Source organism: Protomyctophum bolini (genome assembly GCF_963924005.1).
Source record: "Protomyctophum bolini genome assembly, chromosome: 13".
Lineage (NCBI taxonomy): Eukaryota > Metazoa > Chordata > Actinopteri > Myctophiformes > Myctophidae > Protomyctophum > Protomyctophum bolini.
This window is the reverse complement of record NC_137874.1, coordinates 15539817-15555644: the sequence shown is the minus strand read 5'-3', so window position 1 is coordinate 15555644 and position 15828 is coordinate 15539817. Positions and strand designations below refer to the sequence as shown.

General features: G+C 40.5%; 2 protein-coding genes across 2 annotated transcripts; both read left to right on the top strand.

The window, feature by feature from the left end:
* Positions 1 to 4651: 4651 nt before the first annotated feature.
* On the top strand, positions 4652 to 5620 carry LOC308327544 (olfactory receptor 1C1-like; the record flags this gene model as incomplete). Its single annotated transcript, XM_080781065.1, has 1 exon — positions 4652 to 5620. One exon carries the CDS (start codon positions 4652 to 4654, stop codon positions 5618 to 5620), a length of 969 nt encoding a protein of 322 aa, XP_080637191.1.
* A 2455-nt stretch (positions 5621 to 8075) lies between these two features.
* On the top strand, positions 8076 to 9032 carry LOC308327543 (olfactory receptor 11A1-like; the record flags this gene model as incomplete). The annotated part of the gene is made up of 1 exon (XM_080781064.1): positions 8076 to 9032. One exon carries the CDS (start codon positions 8076 to 8078, stop codon positions 9030 to 9032), a length of 957 nt encoding a protein of 318 aa, XP_080637190.1.
* Positions 9033 to 15828: the final 6796 nt, after the last annotated feature.

Here is a 15828-nt window from a genome sequence, read left to right as displayed (position 1 = left end):
TGACCCATTTTGACCCACCGTGGCGCCGGGCCTGAGACGGTGATGATGTGATCACCTCAGCAGAGGAAAAGGAGAGCATGGAGCAAACAAGATAACGATAAAGCAGGATGTGGGAGACTGTGAACTTGTGTGAAGGCAGCTTAGGTTATCCCCCAGGAGCAATTAGACAGCTTGGTAATTACAGGGTCGAGACTGAAGGCAGCATGGTCGAGAAAAACAGGTTGTTTAACTGAAGCGCTGCCATGGGAAGTAACTCCCCTGGGGGTCAGTTGGCTCTCTAGGTTTAACAGACCTTAAACACATAACTTAAATAATTTAACTCTGAAAGTGAAAATGTATTAAAGGAAAACAAATACTGTTTAGCCTCTGTGACACAGGGAGAATATCCACCCAAAACAATGGAAGATAATACAACACATGCGCACATGCAAATATGTTACAATGAAATGCATGCACGGCACACGGTGCAGACACAGTCAAACGCACGGACGCACGCACGTACACACACACACTTATATTTTGACTTCAAACTAACTAACAGGCAATAATAAAAAAGTGCCATGAAACAGAAAGCAATGACTATACACTACAGTGTGTGTTGTGTTGTGTGTGTGTGTGTGTGTGTGTGTGTGTGTGTGTGTGTGTGTGTGTGTGTGTGCCTGTCCGTGTGCGCATTGTTAAGCTTGTACATGCATGGATTTGCATCCAGGGACGAAAGGAGAAATTCAAACTATTCCCTATTTATTAGAGAGGTCTCTGTGGGAACATCTAAACATGTCTAATATACCCAGCAGGGAGATATGATTTGTTGTCATTAATTCAATGATCATGGGATGATAATAGAGGATCCCCACAGACATGGCTATATGTCTCAGTGAATGGAGGCCTCAGATGCATATTGGTCTCCAAAGTAGGTGACAATTTAGGCACAGCATAGAGACAATTACATCTTATTAGAAAATGTCATCTTAATAAGATGACACTATAAAAAGCAGATGTGATGTGTTTAATTCCCTGCCCTCTAGAGGGTCGAGGCATTTTGTTCAAAACGGACCAATCCTGCAAACTTTGGAAGCCAATCTTAGCCAATCAGGATAGAATTAGGAAAGTCAGACGGATTCGTTGATCACATGAATAGATACTGTGTGTACTGAGCACTACTTGCATGAGATGTGGACAAGATATATACCTACATGTTGTGTTTGTTTTGCAAAGAATTGCCTCATGGTGGCTCTATAACAGGCCAATCTAAAGAAGTTGTGGCAGAGGTTCTTTTCAACTTTTTCAACATTTTTCAAAATTTAAATGCAGATGTACAATTGACCTCTGAGTCACCGATTCTTAAGAGTGGTCCAGGGGGTCCCCAGCCAGCTAAATGATAATTTGGAACCAAATGGACCCTTATGGGTCTTTAACAAATTAACATTGCTTTTACAATATACTGTACATTGCGGTCTCAGAGATAGAAATGCCATTCAATAGGGGTCCATAGCCTGTTGCATATCAAACTGGGGGTCCTTGAAATGAAAATGGTTGAAAATCACTACTGTAAAAATCTTCTGTTATGAGGGTCTTTGGCATATATTTTCAAATGGGGGTCTGCAGACTACGATGGACAGTGGCTGTGGTTTAAGATGGATATATATATATATATATATATATATATATATATATCTAGGCCTATATATCTTTCCTTTTTCCATGTAGAATGTGTCACACTCTCCTCATAGTGTAATCCTTGTACTGTAGTTCACTTTGTTCCAAACCAGTCCCTTGAGCCTAAATCCAATCCATGTGTAAACATTCTCTTTCTACTCGGTTAATTAGGTCTCTGATGTCAGCTGATGTTTGTCACCTTTGCATTACAGTTTCAACATAATGATTATGCAACACTTAAGAAAGTAAAAAGTGTCATGCTGGCAAGGGAAAAACAATCTTTCAATTTGTTTACTTGATAAATCAGTCCATATAAATTATATAATCACCTTTAGTGTCCTCGAGAACAACGTATGTCATATTATGTGTCATTTAAAACCTCATTTGAATGAAATAATATAATTGCAAATCAATATCATTGTAACTTTGGGCATGTGGTATGGTGGGTATTGGTATTGATTTTACTGTGTTTCTTTCAATCGCCTTTGTCTCCAATTCCTTGTCCCATCGCGAGACCGGGAGTGGATGCGACTCGGGGGGAAACCTCCTAACTTCACTTTTGAGGTTTTGGATTTTTTTTGGCAAAAATCAGTGCTATTGTACACCCTTTACATCTGTGTGTTGTTTCGAAAATATTGAACCAATGGAAAGTATTAAACAACGCTTTTGTCTGCTAAAGCATATAACTCCACCACCTCTCCCCCTCTCATGCAAGTAATTGACAATATATAATGTCAAAACATCAATTTAGATGAGTATTACTACAATAGCTCCCAGTGTAGCACTGGTACACCTGGGAGCTATTGTAGTAATATTTTGTTGGTGGTACAGTAGTGGTATAGTAGTGGTACAGTACCACTAGGCCTACTGTGTCTGTAATCCTTCAGGTCATCACTGTAAGTAAGAAAATTATATTATTGCATCATATGATCAATATTAAGGAGGAAGTGAAAGCAGAATGAGTTAATTAAATTTACATTAGTACAGATCTGTCAATCAATCAACTGACTGTACAAGATCCCGATGACATTCCCATGCCATCCTCACGAAACCTTCCTAAACGATTACATTCTAGTTTATTTTTCTTTAATCATATTGTATTTGTATAAAGTTTCCAGCTTCATGGGGTGACTAACTTTTTACACCTTTGAGCTAATGAGCAGCAAAGCAGATAGAGCTTAATTTCCTCACTGGTCAGACCCTCCTAAGTGTGTCATCATTCAGCAGGCTAGTGTCAACAAACAACTCATTAACAGCCTCGTTAGAGATAGCTGTTGCAACATTTCAACAAGGGAGCAGAGAAGTTATTACCCACAGGAACTGTACAGAACAGAAGTTTTAAGTCAGTGGTATAGTAAGCAACTGTATGTATGAATTATGAAAAGAAACAATTTAGCTTCTTATATGAATATGCACATTTATTTAAGCCATGCAACATGACCATTGCAGAAAAACTATTTTTAACATATTGTTTTATTATGAAATTAGTTGAAGTAAAGGTTCACAGCCATTGATATGCTGAAAATAAGGTTCTATTATGGTGCCTATATAGTGTCGCGATGCAAACATTTGGGCTATGACGCTCTTGGGTGGCAAATCCCGAACCGGAAGTTCAATGAAATACATGGCAGTGCATGCAGCCAGCTGGACCAGCTCCTGAACAAACACTATTTATGAACGATTGCGACCTTTGTCATATAATCGGTTCAGGAATATATATTAACATATCACATTCACAGGTTGTTATCACTTGCTTTTCAATGTGCACAGTACATAATTTTACTGAGGCATTTAAACAGCGGCAGGTATCGTTTCTCTCTCTGAGGTATCGCAATATTTGGTTGCCGGCAGGAAACGGTAGTACAGTCTTGCGATATGTTCGATATGCGATATGAGTGTGACGTATCTGCCGGCTGGAATTGCAGAGTAGAGAAAATGACGGATCCCATAGCCCAAAATCACAAAAAAATCACAACTAGACAACAATAAAAGTTATAATTGTGCAAGCCAAACAATAATTATGGCTGGAGTCATTGGAAAGGTATGAGCAATATGGCTCATGGGAGAAGTCATTTGTTTTCCAACGAAAAAAATGTGTTTCCGACACAGAATCCAATGTGTTATGGTCATGATGACTCACCAGGCAGGAGCCTCTTTTGCTTGAGTCCATGCTTAAAAAAGGATTTTAAATTAATGTGAACCTGCAGCGGTGAAAGAAATGGCAGCCATGTTACACTGTACAGCCACTGTTACACTGTACAGCCACTGTTACACTGTTCAGCCAGAGCTGGCTCGTGAAAGGCTTAGTCATGATGCCCTGTGCACATGCACACATTGGTAGAAAAAGTACTCGCATATCTTACTTGAGTAAAAGTGTCAATAGTCCATTACAACCGGAATTCTAAATTTACTTGAGTTAAAGTACAAAAGTATTGGCATCAAAGTACCAAAAGTAGAAAGTACTCATGCAGATTGCAGCATGTCCAATTTCAAGTTTTCAAATGTACATGTATATGTTTAAAAAATACTTTTGAAAATACCTGATCTACAAGCCCACAATGCGTCGCATCGCAACACATTGTGGGCTTATAGATCGGCTATTTTCAAGTGGTTAATGTATGTTTTGTGATACTAAGTAACTAATAACTAAAGTTTTCAATTAAATGTTAGTAAAAGTACAATATTTGCCTCTGTAGTGGCGTAATTACAAAATATTGGAAATAATCAAGTAAAGTAAAAGAAAATCCTCTAAATTGTACTTAAGTACAGTACTTAGTTACTTTCCACCACCGGTTATAATGGCCCGCCCATGCCCTGTGCGCATGCACACGCATGTGCACATCATAGTCTGTCAGTTATAAAGGTATCAAAAAGTCATTGAAGGGTCACAAAGTAGTTTCACCAGAGGGAGGAAGAGAGAAGAGCTTATTGTAATTCCATCTGCATTTGAGACACACAACTGACTCAGAAGACGGGGGGGGGGGGGGATCATATTATGGACTTATTCAACTCTGCGTCGGGGGAAAACATCACGTTCGTGCGGCCTGCATACTTCTTTATTAATGGCTTTTCTGGAATATCAAATATGAAGTACTATTATGTTTTCCTTTGTTTTGTTTACATTGTCTCGGTAGTGGGCAACATTGTGGTGATGGGAGTGATAATACTGGACCGAAACCTTCACACTCCAAAATATATTGTGGTCTTTAACTTGGCATTTGTGGACCTTTGTGGAAGCTCATCCCTGGTACCAATGGTTCTGTACACTTTCCTGTCTGGGCACCACTATATATCCTATAACAACTGCTTAGCCTACTTGTTTTTTGTATTCCTTTTCCTCTCAATGCAATCTCTGAATCTGGTTATACTCTCCTATGACAGACTGGTTGCTATCACCTTCCCACTGCGCTATCATGTTGTGGTGACTAACAGATCCATGTTTGGCATCACTTTCTCAGCATGGTTTTCTATGGTCCTGGCGATAATGTTAACTGTTGGACTTTTCACTAGACTCTCATTCTGTAAATCCACGGTAATCAACAGCTACTTCTGCGACCATGGACCTATGTTTCGGCTGTCTTGCAATGACAATACACCCAGCTTTGTCTTGTCTTATTTGTTGCCATTTCTTATCCTTTGGGTTCCTCTACTGTTTATCTTGATAACCTACTTATGTGTTGCTGTTGCTTTGGCTAAAATAGCTACTGCCCAAGACAGACTCAAAGCCTTGAAAACTTGCTCAGCTCATCTGTTATTGGTAGCCATTTACTACTTGCCAATTATTATCGTTTTTACCATGGGAGCTGCAATCCATCCTAATGCTAGGATCATTAGTCTGTCTATGACCTCCATTTTACCACCGATGTTAAACCCAATCATATATGTCCTGCAGACAGAGGAGGTCAAACACTCGGTCAAAAAACATTTACGTCTCACAAGACGAGCCACACTGTTGGCCCGATAATGGGAAGGAATGTATGTATGTATGTTTATATGAGACATGATTAATAGATGTATAGCTACAGTAGCTATATGATTATATGGCTTAATGTATAGTTATATCCTACAGCCAATATTAGGCAAAAGTAATTTCGCACATCTACTGTAACAATCACTGCTATAGTATATTTTAGAATAATTCCTAGTAAACAGAATTTACTGCACACACGCACGCCTGCTCAAGCCACTTCCACGGCCAGGCAAACACTACATGAGCATCAAGAGCAGCACCTCCAGACTCTTGAACAGTTTCTACTTTCTACAACAATTAGACTGCTGAACAAGAACTAGGACTGGTGACACCGCACAGACTGAACTGAATTGGTCTCTTGTTCTAGTAGAGACTACTTTATATACACTATAGGCTACATCACTATTATTTATTTTATATGCATACATATTGTAGCATGTAGATTAGTCATGTACTATGCACCTATGTCTTTCTTGTAACAGCAATGATGAGCCTGCACAAACATGAATTTCACCCATGTTACAGTACTTGTAATGTGATGTGACAATAAAGTCACAACAGAAAAAGAAGAGTGAACCCATAGTTTGACCAGATGAAGAGCCTTGGTTCTTGTCCAGAACCGCCACAACCGGGCCCTTGCCCAGGGTCCATATATGGAGCTGGTCTGTTCTGACATCACAAACAACACTCCATATTTGGGCAAGCCTGACATCACAACAATCCATATTTGGGCATTTCTGACACAGAACTCCGCAGGAATAAAGGGACACAGAGAGACAGATACAGAAATATCCATATATGGAATAAAAGGCTGTATTGGCAAAATAGTAAAAGATGTATTTTACTATGACCTGCTATTTTGCCATATCTGTTTCAAGCTTTAGTCAGAATCAAGAATCAGAATCAGCTTTATTGTCACATCATAGGTTTTCAGAAGTAAAGAAGTGGGTGAAATTAGTTTTTGTGTATCGTTCAAAATTTTGATTGATTGATTGAATGATTTATTAACAGATTGGGGAAATTACAGTACATAACAACAACAATATACTGATTATTAGTATTTGCTCTTCACAGCTCTTCCCAGGACGTCTGTGGACGTCTTGGACTCACAACCTTGTATTGTACTGTACTGTACTGTACTAAGCCGTGCTGTCTGTATACATAGGGGCATTACCTTTAATCCACCCAACACTGAAACATATCATCATTATGTCACCATCGATAACCAATTATACCCTGGCATTGGTACAGTACATATCTTCATCACGTCATATGCTGCTACGGGACATACTTGCACGCTCTGCTTGCGCAAGTAATAATAATAATAGCCTAATAATAATAATAAGGGCGAGAAGAGTGTCTTGAGTGCACAGGGTTTGATGAGGTCAGATCAACCAATGGAATGTCAGAACAGGTCAGCTCCATATATGGATATCTAAGGATTTATCAATTAAATTTTTTTATAAAAATAAAATAATTAGGCAATATGAAGACGACGAATAGGATATGATTTGACATCAGAGTTATCATTTTTCTTGCACTTGTCATTGTTCAATTAACTTTGTATCTTAGGGAAAGTAGTAAAGTACTGGTTGTACGACTACGCGCCAATCATCAAGAATATCATTTTAAGTGAAAAGGGAGCAGGTATTTATAAGAATGTATTCTTCTTCCTGCTCCTTTTCGCCCATAAGTGTATCACACAAATGACAAATGTATTATAAATGAATTATCTTTTTTTTTTTTATATATATATATATTTTTTATCTCACGATTTTGTAACCCATTTTTCACCCCTGTGTCAATCATCTAATGTGATCCTGGGCTCTACACACCCTCCGCCAACCTGGGGAGAGCAACGGACTTAACTCATGCTTCCTTCATGCTTGAGTGTCCAAGTTGCTCCTTTACACCTGACAGGGGGAGTTTCCCTGGTTGGACGTAGCGCGTGGAAGGAACACGTTATTAATTTCCAAACAGTTCCTTTCCCCTCCATCAGGCGCCCCGGCTGGCCAGGGGGAGGCAGTTTAGAGACCAGGATTACTGCATGTTTTTGTGAGGGCACCTACCCTAGGGGACACGGGGAGAACATGCAAACACACAGAAAGGCCCTTTCGCCAACCCCGCCTTCGGGTATGGGCACTGATGACGCAGAGGAGGAAACACGCCGCCAGCACCCACAGGGATAAAAGAGATGATTTAACTCTGACTTTCACGTGACTTCCACGTGACTGTGTCAGTCTCATAAGGCGTGACGTGTGTCAGTCTCATAAGGCGTAATCTAAGGACAGTAGCAAATAAATGTCCCCTTACTTGCTTAGTTTGGGAATCCAGAAGATTGAAACTCTGAGCTATTGATGAACTTTGGCTTTATCCTCAATGCACTTCATCAAGATAACGATGCCATGCTATTGGGGTTAATTTTCATACTGTGTCTAAATGCTTGAGGATGTCTTTATTGAACTTTTCAGGAGAAAACGTCAAAGAGTTCACAATTACCGGCTTTGACCACCTGCCTCACCGGACAGTCCTGGGCGTCATCATTTTGATTACCTATTTCTTGATTCTGGTTGGTTCAGGAACAAACATCTGCATCATTGCCACAGATGGGAGACTGCATCAACCCATGTACTTGCTGATCTGTAACTTGAACACTGTGGATATCATGTTTACCACCAGTGCCAGCACCACCATGATCTCTGTACTGCTAGCGGGGGAGAAAACAATCTCCTACTACTCTTGTATGTCACGAATGTTCATCTACCACCTGGGTGACATCACCTCATGTCTAGCTCTGTCCCTCATGGCTCTGGATCGCACACTTGCCATAAACTACCCACTCCGCTACCACAGCATCTGCACAAACCTTCGTGTTGCCGTGTTGATCATACTGTCCTGGTTCATAAGTTTTGGGTGCATGGGGAAAGTGGCTTCTATAGCTGACTCACTGCTGTACTGCCAACCCATTATTAGCTATGCATTCTGCGACTATCCTGCTCTAATTCGAGCCTCCTGTGTGAACCCTGAACCCTATTTCTTTATACCGACTGTCCTTGGTCTGTGGCTGCTTGTCGGACAATTTCCCCTCATCATGATCTCATATGCAAAACTCATGTATACCGTTCTAAGGCTCCCCGAAAATGAGAACCGAGGTCAGGCTTTCAGAACAGTTTTAAGTCATTTGATCCCTGTGACCGCATACTTTTCTCCAAAGCTGGTGTCTGTGTTGTTAACCAGAATAGGAATGAGACTGACCCTGACAGAGAGGAATGCGCTGCTGATTATCTCTACTCTGTTGCCATCTCTCATCAACCCCACAGTGTACTGTCTGAAAACCAAAGCAATCAGGACTAGATTGCATGAGATACTCACTAAAATCTGTATTGCACCAGCTGTGTTTAAATGATGTCAATATCCTCAAACAGATTGCATGCCTGCTTCTTTCTTTCTTTGATAAAAACTGTTACTAAAACTAAAAAACAATCTTTTGAGAATTTGCGCTGTACTAAAAATAAATAAAAAAGACAAACTGGTCAATTTGATTTAACAGAAAAATATTCCAGTGTAAAAGAATATCCATCCCACTATAGTTATCATCTACCATCCACCCCTCATCCAGTCTACTGAGTGTACAGCACTTTGGTTCAACACTGTTATTTAAAATGTGCTCTATGAATAAAGTGAATTGGATCAATTAGGCTATATGAAGTTAAAGTAGACTAGAAATGCACATGGCCATGTATGGCCTACTTGTGCACAAGCAGAGCTCGCCATGAGGTGCACTCACCACTGCTGGTACGACTGCTGCTCTGAGTCCCAAAGCTCTCTGCTGCTATCTGGGTATAGTCCTAGAGCTCTCTGCTGTCTGTCTGGGTATACGAATGCTGCTCTGAATCCAAGAGCTCTCCGCTGTCTGGGTATGACTGCTGCTCAGAATCTTAATTTCCCTCAATGTCCAACATAAAAATCTAGGCTACATTTTGCTGATATACTGAAAGAATACAAAGGGCATATTATATTCCTAGATCTATTTTACCATTTGAGCTACAGGGCCAGGCAATGGCATCTTTGTATGAGGAATAAAATGAAATGAAAAGTCTTGTCTGTCACACATGCAAAAGCAGAGACGTTTCTGTGGCTACCAAGGTAGGGGTGATTTTCTTTTAACCGGCCCACATGTGCATTCCTCTGCATTACATTCACAGAAAACCGCCCAATGAAACCGCATAATTTTTTGATTAATTGTAAACGGTTAAGTTTAATTGATTTATTATTAAAAAAAGATATGTTAATTTATTAGGGAACATTGATTTACAGTATACACACACATATGTGCTTGTCATCCTTACATTGTAGAGTACATTTCATCCGCTATAGCAAGACACATCAAGCATTCCCTTGTGTTTGTTCGAGGCACTTAACCAGCTATACAGAGACCTATGCAGCATTCCCTTGCATTGGTTCAGATTAATAAGCAGCTTTACATAGACCCGTCATGCCTTCCCTTGCAATGGTTCAAAACATTTAAACAGCTATATAGAGACACATTAGTTAAGAGCAACCGATGGTAGGTGCATGGTCGAATAGAGGTTTCCATATTTTGGTAAAAATGTCTTCACTGCCTTTAGACCTAGCACTCATTCTCTCCATGGGTAAAATGTTATTATGTCCCAGTACCACTGTGCAACTGTTGGTGGTTTGTCCATAATCCAAAATTGAAAAGGATACATTGAATTACTTCTTAACGGCGACTAATCGATTAACGATTCACTATTAACATCCCTAAAGCATACCATCTCATTGGTTCATACATTTTGTTATCTCGAATAATTTATATACATTGCCAAATAAATAATGATATACCATTAATATATAAATCATACTAATAATAATTAAAGTAAATGCATTTGCAGATGATCCATCACAAACGTACAGTAGGTAAGTAAGTAACTTACAGTAGCTAATAATCAGGAAGACATGAAGGTAAAGTATTTTAGCCACACTGTTGAGGTTTACTTATATGCTTATTTGCTTTAAAATATTTTAGAGAATAAAATGTTATAATATCTTCGGTGAGAGGTGTATGTTTAGTCTCCCACGCAGTAGACCAGTATTCAAATGTGAGCTAGGACCTTAAACCTAAAACCTTTTATATATGAACAATCACTGCATTGCTGAATTGAAATGTAGACAAAACATTTCCAGAAGTTTTGAAAAAAATTGTGAAAATAGCATATACAAGCTCAGGACGCATCATGATTTGACACATTGTGAGCTTTGCTATGTGCACCATAATATTTGAAATAGGGATTTAAGTGGTTAATTCATAATGTACTTTTCCCCTAGACATGTAGTGTACTCTTAAGTTTAAGTATTTGTCTTTAATGCATTGATATTGGTATGTATACACAAATATAAATACTCAAGTAATGTAAAGATACTCAAAAAAAATTACTTGGCTACTCAAATAAATGTACTTCATTACCAAAATAAGTCCACCACTGATCGCAGGCGAGAAAATTCTAAATACTAATACTTGTTGGCCTTTTTGTGACAAATAAACAAAATAGATTGTCATTAAGCTCCAATTTAATAATAGCTGTAATTTGTCTGTGTGCCTCTGAGGCCTTCTGTCTGTGGGGATTCACTATTGTCAACATACATACGATTATTCAATTAATGAGAAATCATATTATCTCCTTGGGTATAGGCTATTAGACAGGTTTAGATGTTCCCACAGAGACCTTTCTAATAGTATTAAATGTGTAACAGAGTGGCTCAGAGTCTGGAACCTGAAGACCAAAAAGGCTAACATCTCCTCTGGGCCAACTGGGGATTCCCTCTTAAACTCAGTGGTAGTAAAAAAGTAAAAGTATCAATACTGCAATGTAGAAATACTACAAGTAAAAGTCTGGAATTCAAAATGTACCATAAACGTTATGCAAAACTCAGCCAATTACATCGCAACATAACATCTTCGCAGTTGTATATATTTTTGTAATGATTAACAAAATCTACAAAGTAACTGGTAAAGTTACTCATCAGAGCATTTAAGACCAAAAGCCTAATATCTGCCCCTGCATGAGGGGCTTCCTATGGAGCTCCGGACGGGCCACGCATGCACGCACGCACGCACGCACGCACGCACGCACGCACGCACGCACGCACGCACGCACGCACGCACGCACGCACGCACATCCACAGCCCCCTGGAACGTCTTAGAGAACTCACAGTTATACTGTACTTGACCCTGTAATTATTACCAACCTGCCTAATTGCTCCTGAGGGATATCTTAAGTTGCCTTCACAGCCTCCCACATGTTGCTTTCTCCTAATCTTGTTTGCGCCATACTCTCCTTTCCTCCTGCTGAGGTGATCACATGCTGATAACACAATGAGCAGTGAGTAGTAGCTAGCTGTCATTCAGCCAGCGGATGCACAGTACACAAATCCACACCAAAACACACGAATGTACTTGTTTCATAGATGGCCCCTGTTCTCCATTTTTCCGACCACTCCACAGTAAAATGCAGCTAGAATAGAAAGCTAGTTGTCTTCATTCTAATACGGGCATTTTAGTAGCTCCAAACTATTTCACAAATCGTCTATTAATAGTGTCCTGGTACTCACATGCACCGTTTGTCCCCCTCGAGCTGTCGTTCATACAGAACCCAAGGCCGGGCTGGGCCGGGCTGGTACGGGTGTTCAATCTCAGGCCTGTTGAGAAATCTATCGCTTGGTTCTGTATGAAGAAAAACAATAAAGAAAGTGTTGTAACCTGCAGTTTTCTTCTTCTTTCTAATTATTTGTTCAGCCTGAAAAAGTTTGTTGTCATGATTTCTCACAACTCGAATTTGCTTTGTACGAGGCTTAAAAGGTCTTTAAATAAATACTTTTTCAAATGTCTATGAGGAAAATGAACGGGGGAATCATTTCCTGGGCCCTGGTAGGGGACGGGACTGCGACACTCTATAGACAACCGTTATATGGCAAAATTTCATCATACTTTAAGTAGAATATGACATGTCAAACTAGGGGGTTTTCATGATTATGAATCCATTCCAAGCATTAGTTTTGCACGGAAAACAGTGTTTTTCGTTGTGGTTTCATGTCCACAGGCAATGTCGAGGTGCCCTTTGACCTCAGTCAGGTATGGGGTTGTCTTTGCAGGAGGCATTGCAAAATGTATTTTCTGTTCACTAAACAGCTGGAAAGACAGGAAGACTATAGTGTTATATTGTTTTTTTTCTTTAGTCTTAGTCTTTTCAATAACACAGCATTTGACTTAGTCCTATTTAGTCTTCTTTTAGTCTTAGTCAACAAAATTAACACTAAGGGGGACCGCGGCGCTGTTACTGAACAAGCAGTCAATAGCAATGATTACAATTGGATTGGACAAAAGTGCTGAATGAAGAAAACAAACAACATTGGCATTTGCAATAACATCTACAGTAACATTCTCTTCTATTCAAACACCAAAAAGGATTTTGGAAGTAAAACATCAGGCAATGAGAATACAATATGTCATGGACATAGTATACTACCATTTCTCATTTTGTTGCACGACATTACATTTTTGCATTTGCATTATTTATTTTCAATATTGGTTCCTATTGACCAAGTTAAATTTGTATCACTGCTACATCATACTGAAGCCAAAAGGGCACTTTGACACATAGACATAGAGATAGACATAGAGGGGCCATGCAGAATGCAACCAAGACGGCTTCTCTACCTAAGCTACGGTGGCACCCATATTTTAAAGTGTACTTAAATATAAAGGACTACTTCACCCATTTTCAACCTATCCTATATAGTTCTCATGTTATGTTGAAATAATTGTATTATTTTCTACTCGGTCTGTGTCTCATTACTCCTACGAGGGCTGTGGACTGTTCAGAAACCCATAACCGGCGATAATGAATGAAATCACTGACTGATTAAGTTAAAGGGAAACTTCACCCTTTTTGCAAAAGAATATATGGTTTAGAAGATTCAAAACACTTTCCTGGGGGTCTTTGTGTGTGTAATATGTGGTTTTAGACATTTTAGATTTTAGCAGTGTCTATGACGTCATGGACACTCGGCTCACTTAGTTCCTGAAATACATGTTGTCTCAGTAAGACAGCCCTCCCCCTATCCACAAGGAGGAGCAGTGCACCAAAGCATTATGGGAATTGTAGTCCAGGAAGGAAGTGAGCCCAGTGTCATGACACTGGGCTGAGTGGGCTCACTGCTACACCAAAGGCTATAGGGAATATGTACATAAGTTGATATCAAAACAAAGAACAATAAACAATATCAACTTGATTGCACAAGTTTATCATCCTTGTGTTTTAGTTGACTGTGTCATGTTCCGAACCAGCTATAGTCCCTTGAGCCTAAAGTCCATGTGTAAACACATTGCTACAGGGATAATTAGGTCTCTGATGACAGATGTTTGCCACCTTTGCATTACAGTTTCTGCATTATGATGCAACACTCAGTGGTGTAAATTAACTAAGTTCAAGTACTCATTGGTATTGTACTTAATTGCAATTTTGAGGCATTTTTTACTTTCTTCAGTAGTTATAATTTTCAATACTTCTACCCACTACATCTCAGGGGACAATATTGTACTTTTATATTGTACTTTTACTCCAATACAATTATATGAACATTTTAGTTACTGGTCATTTGTAGATTTAGATTTCAAAATAGCCGATCTGATCAGACACGGGGCGGCGGTGGTCAGGGGTAGAGTGGCCGGATGGTAACCACAAGGTGGTTGCCAGTTCGAACCCGGGCTCCCCCAGAGTTGATGTCGAAGTGTCCTTGAGCAAGACTCTGAACCCCTAATTGCTCCTGATGTGCTGGTTGGTGCCTTGAATGGATTCCGCCGCCATTGGTGTATGAATGTGTGTGTGAATGGGTGAATGTAATGCACAATCTATGTAAAGCGCCTTGGATAAAGGCGCTATACTGTATAAATGCACCATTTACTTATTTAATTACTATGCACGTACAAACCCATTGTAACTTCCAACTTCAGAACAGCAAGAGCCAACCTGAACCATGCTATCAGAGTCGCACAGCGTGGCTATAGTCGGAAAATACAAGGTTTCTTCCAGGATTCTACGGACTCCCGGCGCATGTGGCAGGGCATTCAGTCTACCACAGGCTACAAGGGGGCTCCATCACCCTGTGAGGACAATGAGGACAATGAGGACACGTTTTGAAGCCACAAATAACATCCCTGCAAGGAAAACTATTCCTCTTCCAGATGAGCAGGTACTCGGTCTGGATGTGCATGATGTGCGGAGGACGCTGAGAGGCATCAACCCCCGGAAGGCGTCTAACCTGACGCTGCCAGATCCTGGCAGCGTCAGGTTAGAAGGCGTCAGGCCCCGACAAGATTCCAGGTCGGGTGCTAAAGGGATGTGCGGATCAGCTGGCCCCGGTCCTCACGGACGTCTTCAATATGTCACTAAACCAGGCTGTCCCTTCATGTTTCAAAGTTGCTACAATAATACCAGTGCCAAAAATGCCCACAATAACATCTCTCAATGACTACCACCCAGTTGCACTCACCCCCATAATGATGAAGTGCTTTGAGGGGCTAGTGAAGGCTCACATCATTTCCAGACTCCCCCCCCCCACATTCGACCCGTTCCAGTTTGCCTACCGTGCTAATCGCTCCACAGAGGATGCTATTGCCTCTGTTCTACATCGGAGCCTGGCCCATCTAGAGGGTAATGACACCAGTGTACGTAGGTATGCTGTTTCTAGATTTCAGTTCAGCATTTAACACTATTATACCCCAGCAACTGTTCGACAAACTGTTCCCCCTGGGTCTGGGCACTCCCCTGTGTAACTGGCTGCTGGACTTTCTAACGAACAGACCTCAATCTGTCCGAGTCGGAAATAACAACTCCAACGTCATCTCCCTGAGCACTGGCGCTCCCTAGCGCTGTGTCTTGAGTCCACTGCTGTTCACCTTGATGACCCATGACTGCTGTGCCAGGTTCAGTACCAACCATATGGTGAAGTACGTGGACGACACCACACTTGTGGGCCTCATCAAGGATGACAACGAGATGGTCTACAAGGAAGAAGTGAGACATCTGATGGGCTGGTGCAACACACACAACCTGGTCCTGAATGTCAACCAGACAAAAGAGGTCATTGTTGACTTTAGAAAGAATCAGCGCAGCCACTCACCA